This window comes from Melospiza melodia, unplaced genomic scaffold, assembly GCF_035770615.1.
Source record: "Melospiza melodia melodia isolate bMelMel2 unplaced genomic scaffold, bMelMel2.pri scaffold_354, whole genome shotgun sequence".
NCBI lineage: Eukaryota > Metazoa > Chordata > Aves > Passeriformes > Passerellidae > Melospiza > Melospiza melodia.
The window spans coordinates 9,055-25,512 of record NW_026948675.1 but is presented as its reverse complement, the minus strand read 5'-3'; the positions used below and the strand labels follow the sequence as shown (position 1 = coordinate 25,512).

General features: G+C 59.6%; 1 protein-coding gene across 2 annotated transcripts; it reads right to left on the bottom strand.

Moving 5' to 3' along the window:
- Positions 1–1,575: 1,575 nt before the first annotated feature.
- Positions 1,576–16,204, bottom strand: LOC134434418 (epoxide hydrolase 3-like). Of its 2 annotated transcripts, none has more exons than XM_063183072.1 (6): positions 15,941–16,204; positions 13,256–13,341; positions 11,071–11,369; positions 5,124–5,227; positions 3,308–3,455; positions 1,576–1,816 (listed from the first exon to the last, which is right to left on the bottom strand). In XM_063183072.1, the coding sequence occupies exons 1-6, from the start codon at positions 16,202–16,204 to the stop codon at positions 1,626–1,628; spliced, it is 1,092 nt and encodes a 363-aa protein (XP_063039142.1). In that variant the 3' UTR covers positions 1,576–1,625. The 2 variants fall into 2 exon arrangements, with proteins under 2 accessions (XP_063039142.1, XP_063039141.1); XM_063183071.1 differs by having other exon boundaries at positions 5,124–5,201.
- Between the last annotated feature and the right edge of the window lie 254 nt (positions 16,205–16,458).

Genomic DNA, 16,458 nt, shown 5'->3' with positions numbered 1-16,458 from the left:
GCTCGGATTTTGCAATATGCATGAAGTTAATTAACACTGTTATATAAAGTGGCTGATGTGATCAATAAATCGGGGTCGATGTTGATCAACAAGATGGGTTGGCTCCCTTCACTTTCAACACCAAGCCATTACCACTCAGTCCCCATTGGAAAGTCAGTTCGGTATCACCCGGTTTCAATGTCACAGTCCACTCCTCAGGTTCCTTCACAAGTCCTTTGACTCTGCTGGCATGAATCCACCCTCTTTCCGTGATTCTGATCCTTGCTTCAGTAGTGCCTGGAAAGGACTTCTCAACAGCACAGTAATAAAAGACAGATAATGCTGCATTAACTTCTGCCATTCGCTTTCCTTCCAGACTTTCTGGGTTTAGCTAACAGCTTTCTCCACAGCAGCCTCTTCTTCTGTCCAGCTGTGCTAATGGCTGCAGAGGCAAATTCTTCTTTCTGTGAGCTACAGATAGTTAAATAAGAAAATCCAGACCAATTTTAACACGAGATGAATCACATGTGTTGCTTTTTACCTTTTTGGGCAGGATTTAATTGTTTTAGCCTTACAAACCCATTCTTCAGGGAGAGAAAGCTTCTTCTTTTTAACAGCAAACAAAAGATCGAGGGGACACACGCAGCCCCATCCCCATTGCCGCGGCCATATTTCCCGCCCCCACACCAAGCCGCGCTCCGATTGGTTGATTCCGCTGATTGACAAACACGCGGACCAATCGGAAGCGAGCACCGCCCAAACGCGGAAGTGCTGGCGCTCACAGAGCGGAAGTATCCCACCCCTCCGCGCTGTGATTGGCTAGAGTCCTGATTGACAGGTAAGCGCACCAATAGGAACAAAAACCCAGAAACAGCGTTTCGATTGGCCTGTCGCTTTGATTGACGCAAACACTGGCCAATCATAACAAAGCATCGCCCAAACCCGGAAGAGGCGCGTCCCTCGCTGGAATTTTGGGGTTTCCCCATTCCAGATGTTGGGGTCCTGACCCAAAATTCAACGTCCTCATCCAGATGTTGGGGTCTCCACCCAGATTTCGAGGTCCTCATTCCAGATGTTGGGGGTGCCATCACCCAAATTTTCAGGTTCCCATTCCAGATGTTGGGGTACCCCATCACCCTTGACCTTTGGGGGTCACAGCCCAGATGCTGAAGTTTCTCGTCCAGATGTTGGGGGTCCCATCACCCCCCAGGGTCTCTCCCCATCCAGATGTTGGGGTCCTGACCCAGATTTCCATGTCCTCATCCAGATGTTGGGGGTCCCATCACTCCACAGGGGTCCCCCATTCCAGATATTGGGGTCCCCACCCTGACCCTGGCGCCCCCACCCAGATGTTGGGACCCTCATCCAGATGTTTATGTCCCCCATTCCAGATGTTGCGGTCGTCACCCAAATTTCCGGGTCCCCATCCAGATGTTGGGGTCCCCAATCCAGATGTTGGGGCTCCCGTCATCCACCAGGGTCCCCCTTCCAGATGTTGAGGTCCCACCCCCTCCCATCCAGATGTGTGGAGCCCCTCCCCCCCCAAGCCCGCCCTCCCCCCACCCCCTCTCAGCCCCGCCCCCCTCCCCCCCATCCTGGGCGTGGCTACGACCCCTCCTCGGCCCCTCCCCCCAGGAACTCTCCAATCAGCTTGGCCAGGAGGCGGGGCGCCTCATCGGGCAGCCAATGGGAAGCGCCGGGCAGGAGGCGGAGGCGGGCGGAGGGGCGGAGCCAGCGCAGGTGGGCGGGGCCAAGGCGCGGGTCCAGGAAGGCGTCGCGGGAGCCCCAGAGCAGCAGCGTGGGGGGAGGGGGCGGCTCCCGGGGGATGGGCGTGGCCCTGGAAAGGGGAGGGGACAGTCAGGGACACCTGGGGACACCTTGGGGACAGGCAGCTCCCGGGGAATGGGCGTGGCCCTGGAAAGGGGAGGGGACAGTCAGGGACACCTGGGGACAGGTGAGGGAAACCTTGGGGACACCTTGGGGACAGTCAGGGACACCTGGGGACAGGTGAGGGACACCTGGGGACACCTTGGGGACAGGTGAGGGACACCTGGGCATAGTTTGGGGACACAGGGACAGAGTGAGGAACACTTGGGGACAGGGGCAGGGACACCTTGGGGACACCTGGGGACAGGTGAGGGACACTTGGGGACACCTTGGGCACACCCTGGGAGAGACAGGGACAGGGTGAGGGACACCTGGGGGACAGGTGAGGGACACCTGGGGACAGGCAGCTCCCGTGGGATGGGCGTGGCCCTGGAAAGGGGGAGGGGACAGGTGAGGGACACCTGGGGACACCTTGGGGACAGGGGCAGGGACACCTGGGGACACCTTGGGGACACCCTGGGAGAGACAGGGACAGGGTGAGGAACACCTGGGGGACAGGTGAGGGACACCTGGGGACACCTTGGGGACATGGGGACCACCCAACTGAAGAGAACTCAACTGGGATCCCCCAAACCCAACTGGGGTCACCCAATGGGGTCCCACCACCCAACTTGGACCACCCAAACCCAACTGGGACCACTGAAACCCAACTGGGATCATCCCAAACCCAACTGGGAGCACCAATGAGGTCCCACCACCCAACTGGGACCATCCCAAACCCAACTGGGGTCACCCAATGAGGTCCCACCACCCAACTTGGACCACCCGAACCCAACTGGGATCATCCCAAACCCAACTGGGACCACCCAAACCCAACTGGGATCACCAATGAGGTCCCACCACCCAACTGGGACCACCCAAACCCAACTGGGGTCACCCAGTGGGGTCCCACCACCCAACTGGAAGAACCCAAACCCAACTGGGATTATCCCAAACCCAACTGGGATCACCCAAACCCAACTGGGGTCACCCAATGGGGTCCCACCACCCAACTGGGACCACCCAAACCCAACTGGGGTCACCCCAGTGGGGTCCCACCACCCAACTGGGACCACCCAAACCCAACTGGGGTCACCCAGTGGGGTCCCACCACCCAACTGGGACCACCCAAACCCAACTGGGGTCACCCAGTGGGGTCCCACCACCCAACTGGGACCACCCAAACCCAACTGGGGTCACCCAGTGGGGTCCCACCACCCAACTGGGACCACCCAAACCCAACTGGGGTCACCCAGTGGGGTCCCACCACCCAACTGGGACCACCCAAACCCAACTGGGACCATCCCAAACCCAATTGGTGTCACCCAATGGGGGTCCCACCACCCAACTGGGGTCACTCAATGGAGTCCCACCACCCAACTGGGGTCACCCAATGGGGTCCCACCACCCAACTGGGGTCACCCAATGGGGTCCCACCACCCAGGGTGGTCCCAGCACGCACCCGAAGAGGTTTCGGTAGTAGTGGATGGGGGGGCTGAGCCCCCGGGCTGGGAGAGGCCGAACAGGAAGGCGTCGAGCTCCTGCTCCGAGAGGCGCCGCGCCGGGTCCTGGATGCCGGTCAGGGCGCTGGTCATGAACCACCGCACCAGCTGGGGACACCGGAATTGGGGACAGCCGAAATTGGGGACAGCCGAAATTGGGGACAGACAAAATTGGGGACAGACAAAATTGGGGACATCCAAAATTGGGGACATCCAAAATTGGGGACATCCAAAATTGGGGACATTCAAAGTTGGGGACATCCAAAATTGGGGACATTCAAAGTTGGGGACATCCAAAATTGGGGGGAAAATGGGGAAATCAGGGCTGGGGGACACCGAAATTGGGGACATCCAAAATTGGGGACATCCAAAATTGGGGACATTCAAAGTTGGGGACATCCAAAATTGGGGACATTCAAAGTTGGGGACATCCAAAATTGGGGGGAAAATGGGGAAATCAGGGCTGGGGGACACCGAAATTTGGGACATCCAAAATTGGGGACATCCAAAATTGGGGGGAAAATGGGGGAAATCAGGGCTGGGGGGACACCGGAATTGGGGACATCCAAAATTGGGGACATCCAAAACTGGGGACATCCAAATTGGGGACTGCCAAATTGGGAACATCCAAAATTGGGAACATCCAAAATTGGGGGGAAAATGGGGAAATCAGGGTTGGGGGGACACTGAACATTGGGGACATCCAAACTGGGGACATCCAAAACTGGGGACATCCAAAATTGGGGGCAAAATGGAGGAAATCAGGGTTGGGGGGACACTGAACATTGGGGACGCCAAAACTGGGGACATCCAAAACTGGGGACAAAATGGGGGTTTGGAGTGTCAGGATCCCGAAAGCCGGGGACAAAATGGGGACAAAATGGGGACAAAATGGGGGACACGAGGTCGTGGTGACACCAAACCCCCAAAACTGAGGACAAAGCGGGGGACGGGAGGTCTGGGTGGTGCCACCACCCCTGAAATTGGGGTCAAAGTGGGGGACACGAGGTCTGGGTGACAGCAAAGCCCCAAAATTGGGGACAGAGAGGGGGACAAAGCTTCGGGGATCGGTGTCACACCTTGAGGAGCTCCTTGGGGTGGGAGATGGCAGCGAGGGGACAGGGAGGGGACAGAGGGGACAGGGAGGGGACAGGAAGGAGATGGAGGTGACAGACGGGACAGGGAGGGGACAGGAAGGGGACAGACAGGGGATAGAGGGGGGATGGAGGTGACAGAGGGGGCAGGGAGGGGACAGGAAGGAGATGGAGGTGACAGACGGGACAGGGAGGGGATGGTGGGGACAGAGGGGACAGGGAGGGGACAGGGAGGTGACAGAGGGGACAGAGAGGGGACAGGAGGGGACAGAGAGGTGACAGAGGGGACGGGGGGACAGGGAGGGGACAGGGAGGGGTCAGAGGGGACAGAGAGAGAACAGGGAGGGGACAGACAGGGGATAGAGGGGACAATGAGGGGACAAGAGGGGACAGAGGGGACAGGTAGGTGACAGAAGGGACAGGGAGGGGACAGAGGGGACAGAGGGGACAAAAGGGACAGAGGGGACAGTGACAGGGAGGGGACAGAGGGGACAGGGAGGGGACAGAGGGGACGGGGGGACAGGGAGGGGACAGGGAGGGGACAGAGGGGACAGAGAGAGAACAGGGAGGGGACAGACAGGGGATAGAGGGGACAATGAGGGGACAGAAAGGGGATGGAGGGGACAGGGAGGTGACAGAAGGGACAGGGAGGGGACAGAGGGGACAGAGGGGACAGTCTGACCTCGAAGTCGGCCAGGGACAGCAGCAGCTCGGGCAGCCAGGGCAGCTGGAACAGGAACATGTAACAGGAGCGGAGCAGCTGCGACGGGTGACGGGCGGTGAAGGCTGTGACAGGGAGGGGACACCATGGGGACACCATGGGGACACCGTGGGGACACCGTGGGGACAGGGCCAGCACGGTGTCACCATGGGGCCACCACAGGGACAGGGACAGGAACATGTAACAGGAGCAGAGCAGCTGCGATGGGTGACGGGCCGTGAAGGCTGTGACAGGGAGGGGACACCGTGAGGACAGGGCCAGCACGGTGTCACCGTGGGGCCACCACAGGGACAGAGACAGGGACACCATGGGGACACCATGGGGACACCGTGGAGACAGGGACAGGGACAGGGACAGTGTGGTGTCACCATGGGGCCACCACAGGGACAGGGACACCGTGGGGACAGGGACAGGGATCCCACCAACCCCAACATGCCCAGTGTCCCCAACATCGCCCAACGTCCCCAACCCCCTCAGTGTCCCCATTGTCCCCAACGTCCCCCAGTGTCCCCGATATCCCCAAGTGTCCCCCAACATCCCCAATCCCCCCAATTCCCCAATGTCCCCAGAGTCCCCAATATCCCCAGTGTCCCCATTAATGTCCCAAATCCCCTCAATGTCCCCAATATCCCCTCATGTCCCCAATGACCCCAGTCCCCAATGTCCCCACCACTGTCCCCAATGTCCCCTGCTGTCCCCAATACCCCAATATCCCCAATGTCCCCAAATCCCCCCCCAATGTCCCCAATCTCCTCTGCTGTCCCCACTGTCCCCAGTGTCCCTAATCCTGCCAGTGTCCCCAATGTCCACAGTGTCTCCAATATCCCAATATCCCCAGTGTCCCCAATGTCCCCAACACCCCCAACACCCCCAATGTCCCCAATGTCCCCTCATGTCCCCAGTGCCCCCAATGTCCCCGGTGTCCCTGGTGTCCGCAATGTCCCCAACATCCTCCACTGTCCCCACTGTCCCCATTGTCTCCAATGTCCCCAATGTCCCCGCTGTCCCCTGTGTCACCTGCCATCACCGCCCTGTGTGGCGCGTCCATCACCACCGGCTTCTCACCAGCCGCGGGTGCCTCGATGCCACCTCCCTGTGTGTCCCCAATGTCCCCAGTGTCCCCAATGTCTCAACATCCCCAATGTCCCAATGTCCCCAGTGTGTCCAGTCCCCCCCAATGTCCCCAATATCCCCTCGTGTCCCCAGCATCTCCAGTGTCCCCATTATCCCAAATGTCCCCAATCCCCTGAATGTCCCCAACACAGCCCTCGTGTCCCTGTGTCACCTGCCATCACCCGCCCTGTGTGGTCCATCACCACCGGCTTCTCCGCCAGCCGCGGGTGCCTCGATGCCACCTCCCTGTGTGTCCCCAATGTCCCCAGTGTCCCCAGTGTCCCCAATGTCCCCAATGTCCCCGCTGTCCCCTGTGTCACCTGCCATCACCGCCCTGAGTGTGGCGCGTCCATCACCACCAGCTTCTCCACCAGCCGCGGGTGCCTCGATGCCACCTCCCTGTGTGTCCCCAATGTCCCCAATGTCCCCAATGTCCCCACTGTCCCCAATGTCCCCAGTGTCCCAACATCCCCAATGTCCCCAATGTCCCCAGTGTGTCCAGTATCCCCAATGTCCCCAATGTCCCCAACGTCCCAGTATCCCCAATGTCCTCAACATCCCCAGTGTCCCCAATGTCCCCAATATCCCCTCGTGTCCCCAGCATCTCCAGTGTCCCCATTATCCCAAATGTCCCCAATCCCCTGAATGTCCCCAATCCCCTGAATGTCCCCAACACCCCCTCGTGTCCCCGCTGTCACCTGCCATCACCGCCCTGTGTGGCGCGTCCATCACCACCGGCTTCTCCACCAGCCGTGGGTGCCTCAATGCCACCTCCCCGTGTGTCCCCAATGTCCCAACATCCCCAACGTCCCCAATGTCCCCAGTGTGTCCAGTATCCCCAATGTCCCCAATATCCCCAATGTCCCCAATGTCCCCAATGTCCCCAATATCCCCTCATGTCCCCAGTGTCTCCAATGTCCCCAGCATCTCCAATGTCCCCATTATCCCAAATGTCCCCAATGTCCCCAATCCCCTGAATGTCTCCAACACCCCCTCGTGTCCCCCCTGTCCCCTGTGTCACCTGCCATCACCACCGGCTTCTCCAGCAGCCACGGGTGCCTCGACGCCACCTCCCTGTGTGTCCCCAATGTCCCCCTGTGTCCCCACTGTCCCATGTTCCCAGTGTCCCCAATATCCCAAATGTCCCAATGTCCCCAACGTCCCCAATCCCCTCAATATTCCCTTGTGTCCCCAATGTTCCCAATCCCCCCAATGTCCCCAATGTCCCCAACATCCCCAACGTCCCCAATATTCAGAGTCCCCAATGTCCTCAATATCCCCTCGTGTCCCCAACGTCCCCAACATCCCCAATGTCCCCCATTATCCCAAATGTCCCCAATGCGCCCAATCCCCCCAATGTCCCCAATGTCCCCCAATGTCCCCAATGTCCCCAACATCCCCCAGTGTCCCCAAAGTACCCAATGCCCATAGAGTCCCCAGTGTCCCCAATGTCCCCAGCATCTCCAATGTCCCCATTATCCCAAATGTCCCAATCCCCCCTCGTGTCCCCAATGTCCCCATTATCCCCTCATGTCCCCAATGTCCCCGCTGTCCCCCTGTGTCACCTGCCATCACCGCCCTGTGTGGCGCGTCCATCACCACCGGCTTCTCCACCAGCCGCGGGTGCCTCGATGCCACCTCCCTGTGTGTCCCCAACATCCCCAACGTCCCCAATGTCCCCAGTGTGTCCAGTATCCCCAATGTCCCCAATATCCCCAATGTCCCCAATATCCCCTCATGTCCCCAGTGTCTCCAATGTCCCCAGCATCTCCAATGTCCCCATTATCCCAAATGTCCCCAATGTCCCCAATCCCCTGAATGTCCCCAACACCCCCTCGTGTCCCCCCCCGTCCCTGTGTCACCTGCCATCACCACCGGCTTCTCCAGCAGCCGCGGGTGCCTCGACGCCACCTCCCTGTGTGTCCCCAACGTCCCCAGTGTCCCCACTGTCCCATGTTCCCAGTGTCCCCAATGTCCCCAGTGTGTCCAGTGTCCCCAATGTCCCCACTGTCTCCAATGTCCCCAACGTCCCCAATCCCCTCAATATTCCCTTGTGTCCCCAATGTTCCCAATCCCCCCGATGTCCCCAATGTCCCCAATGTCCCCAACATCCCCAATGTCCCCAATATTCAGAGTCCCCAATGTCCTCAATATCCCCTCGTGTCCCCAACGTCCCCAACATCCCCAATGTCCCCATTATCCCAAATGTCCCCAATGCGCCCAATGTCCCCCAATGTCCCCAATGTCCCCCAATGTCCCCAATGTCCCCAACATCCCCCAGTGTCCCCAAAGTACCCAATGCCCATAGAGTCCCCAGTGTCCCCAATGTCCCCAGCATCTCCAATGTCCCCATTATCCCAAATGTCCCCAATCCCCCCTCGTGTCCCCAATGTCCCCATTATCCCCTCATGTCCCCAATGTCCCCGCTGTCCCCGCTGTCACCTGCCATCACCGCCCTGTGTGGCGCGTCCATCACCACCAGCTTCTCCACCAGCCGCGGGTGCCTCGATGCCACCTCCCTGTGTGTCCCCAATGTCCCCAGTGTCCCCAACATCCCCAGTGTCCCCAATGTCCCCAATGTCCCCAATGTCCCCTCGTGTCTCCAATGTCCCCAATGTCCCCAATGTCCCCATTATCCCAAATGTCCCCAATGTCCCCAATGTCCCCCCCATCCCTGTCACCTGCCATCACCGCCCTGTGTGGCGCGTCCATCACCACCAGCCGCGGGTGCCTCGATGCCACCTCCCTGTGTGTCCCCAATGTCCCCAGTGTCCCCAATGTCCCCAATCTCCCCAGTGTCCCCCAATGTCCCCAATGTCCCCTCTTGTCCCCAATGTCCCAACATCCCCAATGTCCCCAATGTCCCAAATGTCCCCAGTATCTCCAGTATCCCAAACATCCCCTTGTGTCCCCATTATCCCCTCAATGTCCCCAATGTCCCCAACACCCCCTCGTGTCCCCGCTGTCCCCTGTGTCACCTGCCATCACCGCCCTGTGTGGCGCGTCCATCACCACCAGCTTCTCCACCAGCCGCGGGTGCCTCGATGCCACCTCCCTGTGTGTCCCCAATGTCCCCCTGTGTCCCCAATGTCCCCAACATCCCCAACGTCCCCAATATTCAGAGTCCCCAATGTCCTCAATATCCCCTCGTGTCCCCAACGTCCCCAACATCCCCAATGTCCCCATTATCCCAAATGTCCCCAATGCGCCCAATCCCCCCAATGTCCCCAATGTCCCCCAATGTCCCCAATGTCCCCAACATCCCCCAGTGTCCCCAAAGTACCCAATGCCCATAGAGTCCCCAGTGTCCCCAATGTCCCCAGCATCTCCAATGTCCCCATTATCCCAAATGTCCCCAATCCCCCCTCGTGTCCCCAATGTCCCCATTATCCCCTCATGTCCCCAATGTCCCCGCTGTCCCCTGTGTCACCTGCCATCACCGCCCTGTGTGGCGCGTCCATCACCACCAGCTTCTCCACCAGCCGCGGGTGCCTCAACGCCACCTCCCTGTGTGTCTCCAATGTCCCCTCTGTCCCCAATGTCCCATGTTCCCAGTGTCCCCAATGTCCCCAGTGTCCCCAATATTCAGAGAGTCCCCAATGTCCTCAATATCCCCTCGTGTCCCCAACATCCCCAATGTCCCCATTATCCCCTTGTGTCCCCAATGTCCCCAACATCTCCAATGCCCCCAGTGTCCCCAGTGTCCCCATTGCTCCCAATGTCCCCAACACCCCCTCGTGTCCCCCCTGTCCCTGCTGTCACCTGCCATCACCGCCCTGTGTGGCGCGTCCATCACCACCAGCTTCTCCACCAGCCGTGAGTGCCTCGATGCCACTTCCCTGTGTGTCCCCAATGTCCCCAGTGTCCCCAATGTCCCCCCTGTCCCCTGTGTCACCTGCCATCACCGCCCTGTGTGGCGCGTCCATCACCACCAGCCGCGGGTGCCTCGATGCCACCTCCCTGTGTGTCCCCAATTTCCCCTCGTGTCCCCAATATCCCATGTTCCCAGTGTCCCCAATGTCCCCAACATCTCCAATGCCCTCAACGTCCCCAGTGTCCCCATTGTTCCCAGTGTCCCCAACACCCCCTCGTGTCCCTGCTGTCCCCTGTGTCACCTGCCATCACCGCCCTGTGTGGCGCGTCCATCACCACCAGCTTCTCCACCAGCTGCGGGTGGCTCGACGCCACCTCCCTGTGTGTCCCCAATGTCCCCAGTGTCCCCAATGTCTCCAGCATCTCCAATGTCCCCAATGTCCCCAGTGTGTCCAGTATCCCCCATGTCCCCAATGTCCCAACATCCCCAATGTCCCCAACATCCCCAGTGTCCCCAATGTCCCCAGTGTCCCCTCGTGTCCCCAATGTCCCCAGCATCTCCAATGTCCCCATTATCCCAAATGTCCCCAATCCCCCCTCGTGTCCCCAATGTCCCCATTATCCCCTCATGTCCCCAATGTCCCCAATGTCCCCTCGTGTCCCCTGTGTCACCTGCCATCACCGCCCTGTGTGGCGCGTCCATCACCACCAGCCTCTCCACCAGCCGCGGGTGCCTCGATGCCACCTCCCTGTGTGTCCCCAATGTCCCCCAGTGTCCCCAATGTCCCCACTGTCCCCAATGTCCCCAGTGTCCCCAATGTCCCCAATGTCCCAAATGTCCCCAGTATCTCCAATGTCCCCAATGTCCCCTCATGTCTCCAATGTCCCCATTATCCCCCACCTCCCCAGTGTCCCCAATGTCCCCATTATCCCCAATGTCCCCAATGTCCCCAATGTCCCCAGTGTCCCCCATCCCTGTCACCTGCCATCACCGCCCTGTGTGGCGCGTCCATCACCACCAGCTTCTCCACCAGCCGCGGGTGCCTCGACGCCACCTCCCAGGCCAGGAGGCCGCCCCAGTCGTGTCCCACCAGGACGCAGCGCGGGGCGGCCGCCGGCGTCCCCAGGGCCTCGATGAGGTCGCGGACGTCCCCGAGCAGCAGCTCCAGCCGGTAGCTGTCCCGGCCCGGCGGCTTCTCCGAGTCCCCGTAACCGCGCAGGTCCGGGGCCACCACCCGGAACCGCCCGCCGAACTCCCGCAGCAGGTGGCGCCAGCAGAACCTGGGGACAGCGCGGGGACGGCTGGGACACCTTGGGGACACCTTGGGGACAGCGCGGGGACGGCTGGGACACCTTGGGGACACCTTGGGGACAGCGTGGGGACAGCGCGGGGATGGCTGGGACACCTTGGGGACACCTTGGGGACAGCGTGGGGACACCTTGGGGACACTTGGGGACACCTGAGAGACACCCAGGGACGGCTGGGGACACCTTGGAGACACCTTGGGGACAGCGCGGGGACGGCTGGGACACCTTGGGGACACCTCGGGGACACCTTGGGGACACCCGGGGACACCCGGGGACGGCTGCGACACCTTGGGGACACCTTGGGGACACCTTGGGGACACCTTGGGGACAGCTGGGGATAGCTGGGGACACCTGGGGGACACCTGAGAGACACCTGGGGACAGCTGGGGACACCCTGGGGACACCTTGGGGACACCTTGGGGACACCTGGGGGACAGCGTGGGGACGGCTGGGACACCTTGGGGACACCTGGGGGACACTTGGGGACACCTGAGAGACACCTGGGGACAGCTGGGGACACCCTGGGGACACCTGGGGACACCTGGGGACACCTGGGGACAAGAGCAGGGGTGGTATGGGGATAGCTGGGGACACCTTGGGGACACTTGGGGACACCTAGGGGACACCCGGGGATAGCTGGGGACACCTTGGGGACACCCTGGGGACACCTGGGGACAGCGGTGACACCTTGGGGACACTTGGGGAACATTTTGGAGACACCTGGGGACAGCGTGGGGATGGCTGGGGACACCTTGGGGACACTTGGGGACACCTTGGGGACACCCAGGGACAGCTGGGGACACCTTGGGGACACTTGGGGACAAGAGCAGGGGGGGTATGGGGACAGCTGGGGACACTTGAGGGACTCCTGGGGACACCTGAGGAACACCTGGGGACACATTGGGGACACTTGGGGACACCTTGGGGACACCTTGGGACACCTGGGGACACCCAGGGACACTTGGGGACATTTGTTGACACCTGGGGACACCTTGGGGACACTTGGGGACACCTTGGGGACAGCTGGGGACACCTTGGGGTCACCTCGGGGACACCTGGGGACACCCAAGGACACCTGGGGACACCTGAGGGACACCTTGGGGGACACCTGGGGATAGCTGGGGACACCTTGGGGACACCTGAGGAACACCTTGGGGACATCCTGGGGACACCCTGGGGACACTTGAGGCACCACTGGGGACAACTGGGGGACACCTGGGGGACACTGGGGGACAGGAGCATGGGGGACATGGGGACACCTGGGGACAATTGGTGACACTTGGGGGACACCTGGGGGACCCTTGGGGACATCTTGGGGACACTTGAGGGACCCTTGGAGACACCTGGGGACACCTGGGGACACCTTGGGGACACCTTGGTGACACTTGGGGACATTTGTTGACACCTGGGGGACCCTTGGGGACATCTTGGGGACACCTTGGGGACACCTGAGGGACACCTTGGGACACTTGGTGACATTTGTTGACACCTGGGGACACCTTGGGGACACTTGGGGACACTTGGTGACACCTGGGGACACTTGGAAGATACCTGGGAGACACCTGAAGGACATCTGGGGGCACTTGGGGACACTTGGGGACACTTGTTGACACCTGGGGACACCTTGGGGACACCTTGGGGACACCTTGGGGACCCTTGGGGACACCTGGGGACACTTGGAAGATACCTGGGAGACACCTGAAGGACATGTAGTGACACTTGGGGACACCTGGGGACACTAGGTGGTGGGGGGGGGTACCCTTGGTGGCCCTTGGGAGACCCAGGTGACGCCTTGAGGACACTTGGGGGGACATTTGGTGGCACCTTGGTGGCACTTGGGGACATTTGGTGGCACTGACCAGTTCTGGGGGAAGCCGTGGAGCAGCAGCATCAGGGGGGCGTCGGGGGGACCCCGAGTGACGTAATGGAGACGCAGCCCCGAGCTCTGGGGACATTGGGGACATTGGGGTGACATTGGGGGGGGGGGGCACAAAGGGGACGGGGACATTGTGGGGACACCCCCAAATCAGCCCCGCCCCCTCAAAGTCCCCCAAAATCCACCAAAAATCCATGAAAATGGCCCCAAAATGCCCAAATCCCCCTAAAATGCCCCCAAAAATCCCCCAAACCATCCAAAATCACCCCAAAACCATCCCAAACCCCCCAAAACCATCCCAAATCCCCCCAGGACCCCCAAAACCATCCGAAATCACCCCAAAACCATCCCAAACCCCCCAAAACCATCCCAAATCACCCCAGGACCCCCCAAAATCCACCCAGGACCCCCCAAAATCCACCAAAAATCCACCAAAAATCCACCAAAATGGCCCCGAAATGCCCCAAATCCCCCCCAAAATGCCCCCAAAAATCCCCAAAACCATCCCAAATCACCCCAGGACCCCCCAAAATCCACCCAAAACCATCCCAAATCCTCCCAAAACCATCCCAACCCCCCCCAAAACCATCCCAAATCACCCCAAAACCATCCCAAACCCCCCCAAAACCATCCCAAATCACCCCAGGACCCCCCAAAATCCACCCAGGACCCCCCAAAATCCACCAAAAATCCACCAAAAATCACCAAAATGGCCCTAAAATGCCCCAAATCTCCCCAAATTTCCCCCAAAATCCCCAAAACCATCCCAAATCACCCCAGGACCCCCCAAAATCCACCCAAAACCATCCCAACCCCCCCCCCCAGACCATCCCAAATCACCCCAGGACCCCCAAAACCATCCCAAATCACCCCAAAACCATCCCAAATCACCCCAAAACCATCCCAAATCACCCCAGGACCCCCCCAAAATCCACCCAAAACCATCCCAAACCCCCCCAAAACCATCCCAAATCCCCCCAAAACCATCCCAAAACCATCCCAGGACCCCCCAAAATCCACCCAAAACCATCCCAAATCCCCCCAAAACCATCCCAAATCACCCCAGGACCCCCCAAAATCCACCCAGGACCCCCCAAATCCCCACCTGATCCCTCAAATTTCTCCCAAAACCTCCTCGAACCCCCCTCAGGATCCCCGAAAATCCCCCTAAAATCCTCCAAAAATCCCCCAAATCCCCTCAACCCCCCCCAAAAATCCTCCCTCAACCCTCCCGGACCCACCAAAATCTCCCCAAATGCCCCTAAAATGCCCCAAATTCCTCCTAAATTCCCTCAGGATGTCCCAAAACCTCCTGGGACCCCCAAATCGCCCTTGGAATCCCCCAAATCGCCCCAGGACCCCCCTAAAGCCCCTCAGGACCTCCCAAAACCTCCAAAATGCCCCCGCAAAAATCCTCCCCAAATTCCACAAAATCCCCAAAAATCCCCCAAAAAATCCCAAAAAAATCCCCCAAAATCCCCCAAAACCCCCTAAGCCCCCCAGGACTCCCCAAATCCCCCCAGGACCCCCCAAAGCCCTTCCAGAACTTCCTGAAATCCCCTCAAAATGCCTCTTAAACCCCCAAAAAATCCCCCCAAAAAATCCCCAAAATCCTCCCCGAAAAACCCCCCTCTCCCAGGACCCCCCAGATCGCCCCAGGACCCCCCAAAATTGCCCCTAAATTCCCCCGAAAACCCCTCAAAATCCCCCAAACCCCGCCCCCAAACCCCTCTGAGACCCCCCCAAAACATCTCCAACCGCCCCCCAGGACCCTCCAAAATCCCCAAAAAAATCCCCAAAAAAACCCTCAAAAACGCCCCTAAAATCCCAAAAATCCCCAGGATCCCCAAATCCCCCCCAAAATCACTAAAACGTCCTAAAAAAATCCCCCCAAATAATCTGCAAAATCCCAAAAAACTCCCCAAAAAAATCCGAAAAAAATCCGAAAAAAATCCCCCAAAAATCCCAAAAAATCCCCAAAATCCTCCAGCACCCCCAAAATCCCCCCAGAATCCCCCCAAATCCCCCAGAACCCCTGAAATTTCCCCAAATGCCCCCCAAATCCAGCCAGAATCCCCCCAAAATCCCCCTAAAATGCCCCTAAGATCCCCAAAAAAAAAATCTCCAAAAAATCCCCCAAATACCCCCAAAATCCCCCCAAAAATCCCCAAAATCCCCCAAAATCCCCGAAAAATCCCCCAAAATCCCCCAAAAAATCCCCAAAAAACTCCCCAAAAATCCCCCAAAAAATCCCCCCAAAACCCCCCCAAATCCCAAAAATCCCCAAAAATCCCAAAAAAATCCCTCAAAAAATCCCCAAAAATCCCCCCAAAATTCCCAAAAATCCCGCAAAACCCCAAAAAATCCAAAAAAAATCCCCAAAAATCCCTAAAAAATCCCAAAAATGCCCCAAAATCCCCCCAAAAAATCCCCCAAAATCCCAAAAAGAATACCGAAAAATCCCCAAAAATCCCCAAAAATCGCCAAAACACCCCAAAATCCCCCCAAAAATACCCCCAAATCCCCCAAAATAAAAAAAAAATCCCCCAAAATCCCCGAAAAATCCCCAAAAAATTCGCCAAAAATCCCCAGAAAATCCTCAAAATCCCCCAAAAACTCCCCAAAAATATCCCAAAAATCCCCAAAAAAAACCCCCAACCCGCGGTACCCGGAGGCGCAGGGTCCGGTGCTCGCCGCAGGTCGGGTCCCGCAGCGCGGCGGGGGCGCGGTCCCGGTCCCGGTCCCGGTGCCGGCGCTGCCGCCCCGAGGCGGCTCCGGGCCCGCGGCGCAGCAGCAGCGCCACCGCCCAGAGCGCAAAGGCCGCGCCCGAGGCCACCGCGGCCACCGCGAGGCCACCGCGGGCCAGCAGCGACCGCAGCGACAGCAGCAAACGCGTGGGGGCCAGGAGGAGGGACAGCAGGCGGCGCGGCATGGGGACACCTGGGGACAGAGGGACATGGGGACACCTGGGGGGACAGATGGACAAAGGCCACCCCCGAGGCCACCGCGAGGCCACCGCGGGCCAGCAGCGACCGCAGCGACAGCAGGAAACGCGTGGGGGCCAGGAGGAGAGAGAGCAGGCGGCGCGGCATGGGGACACAGGGACACCTGGGGACACACGGACAGGGACATGGGGACATGGGGACAGCAGCAGCCGAGTGGGGGCCAGGAGCAGGGACAGCAGGC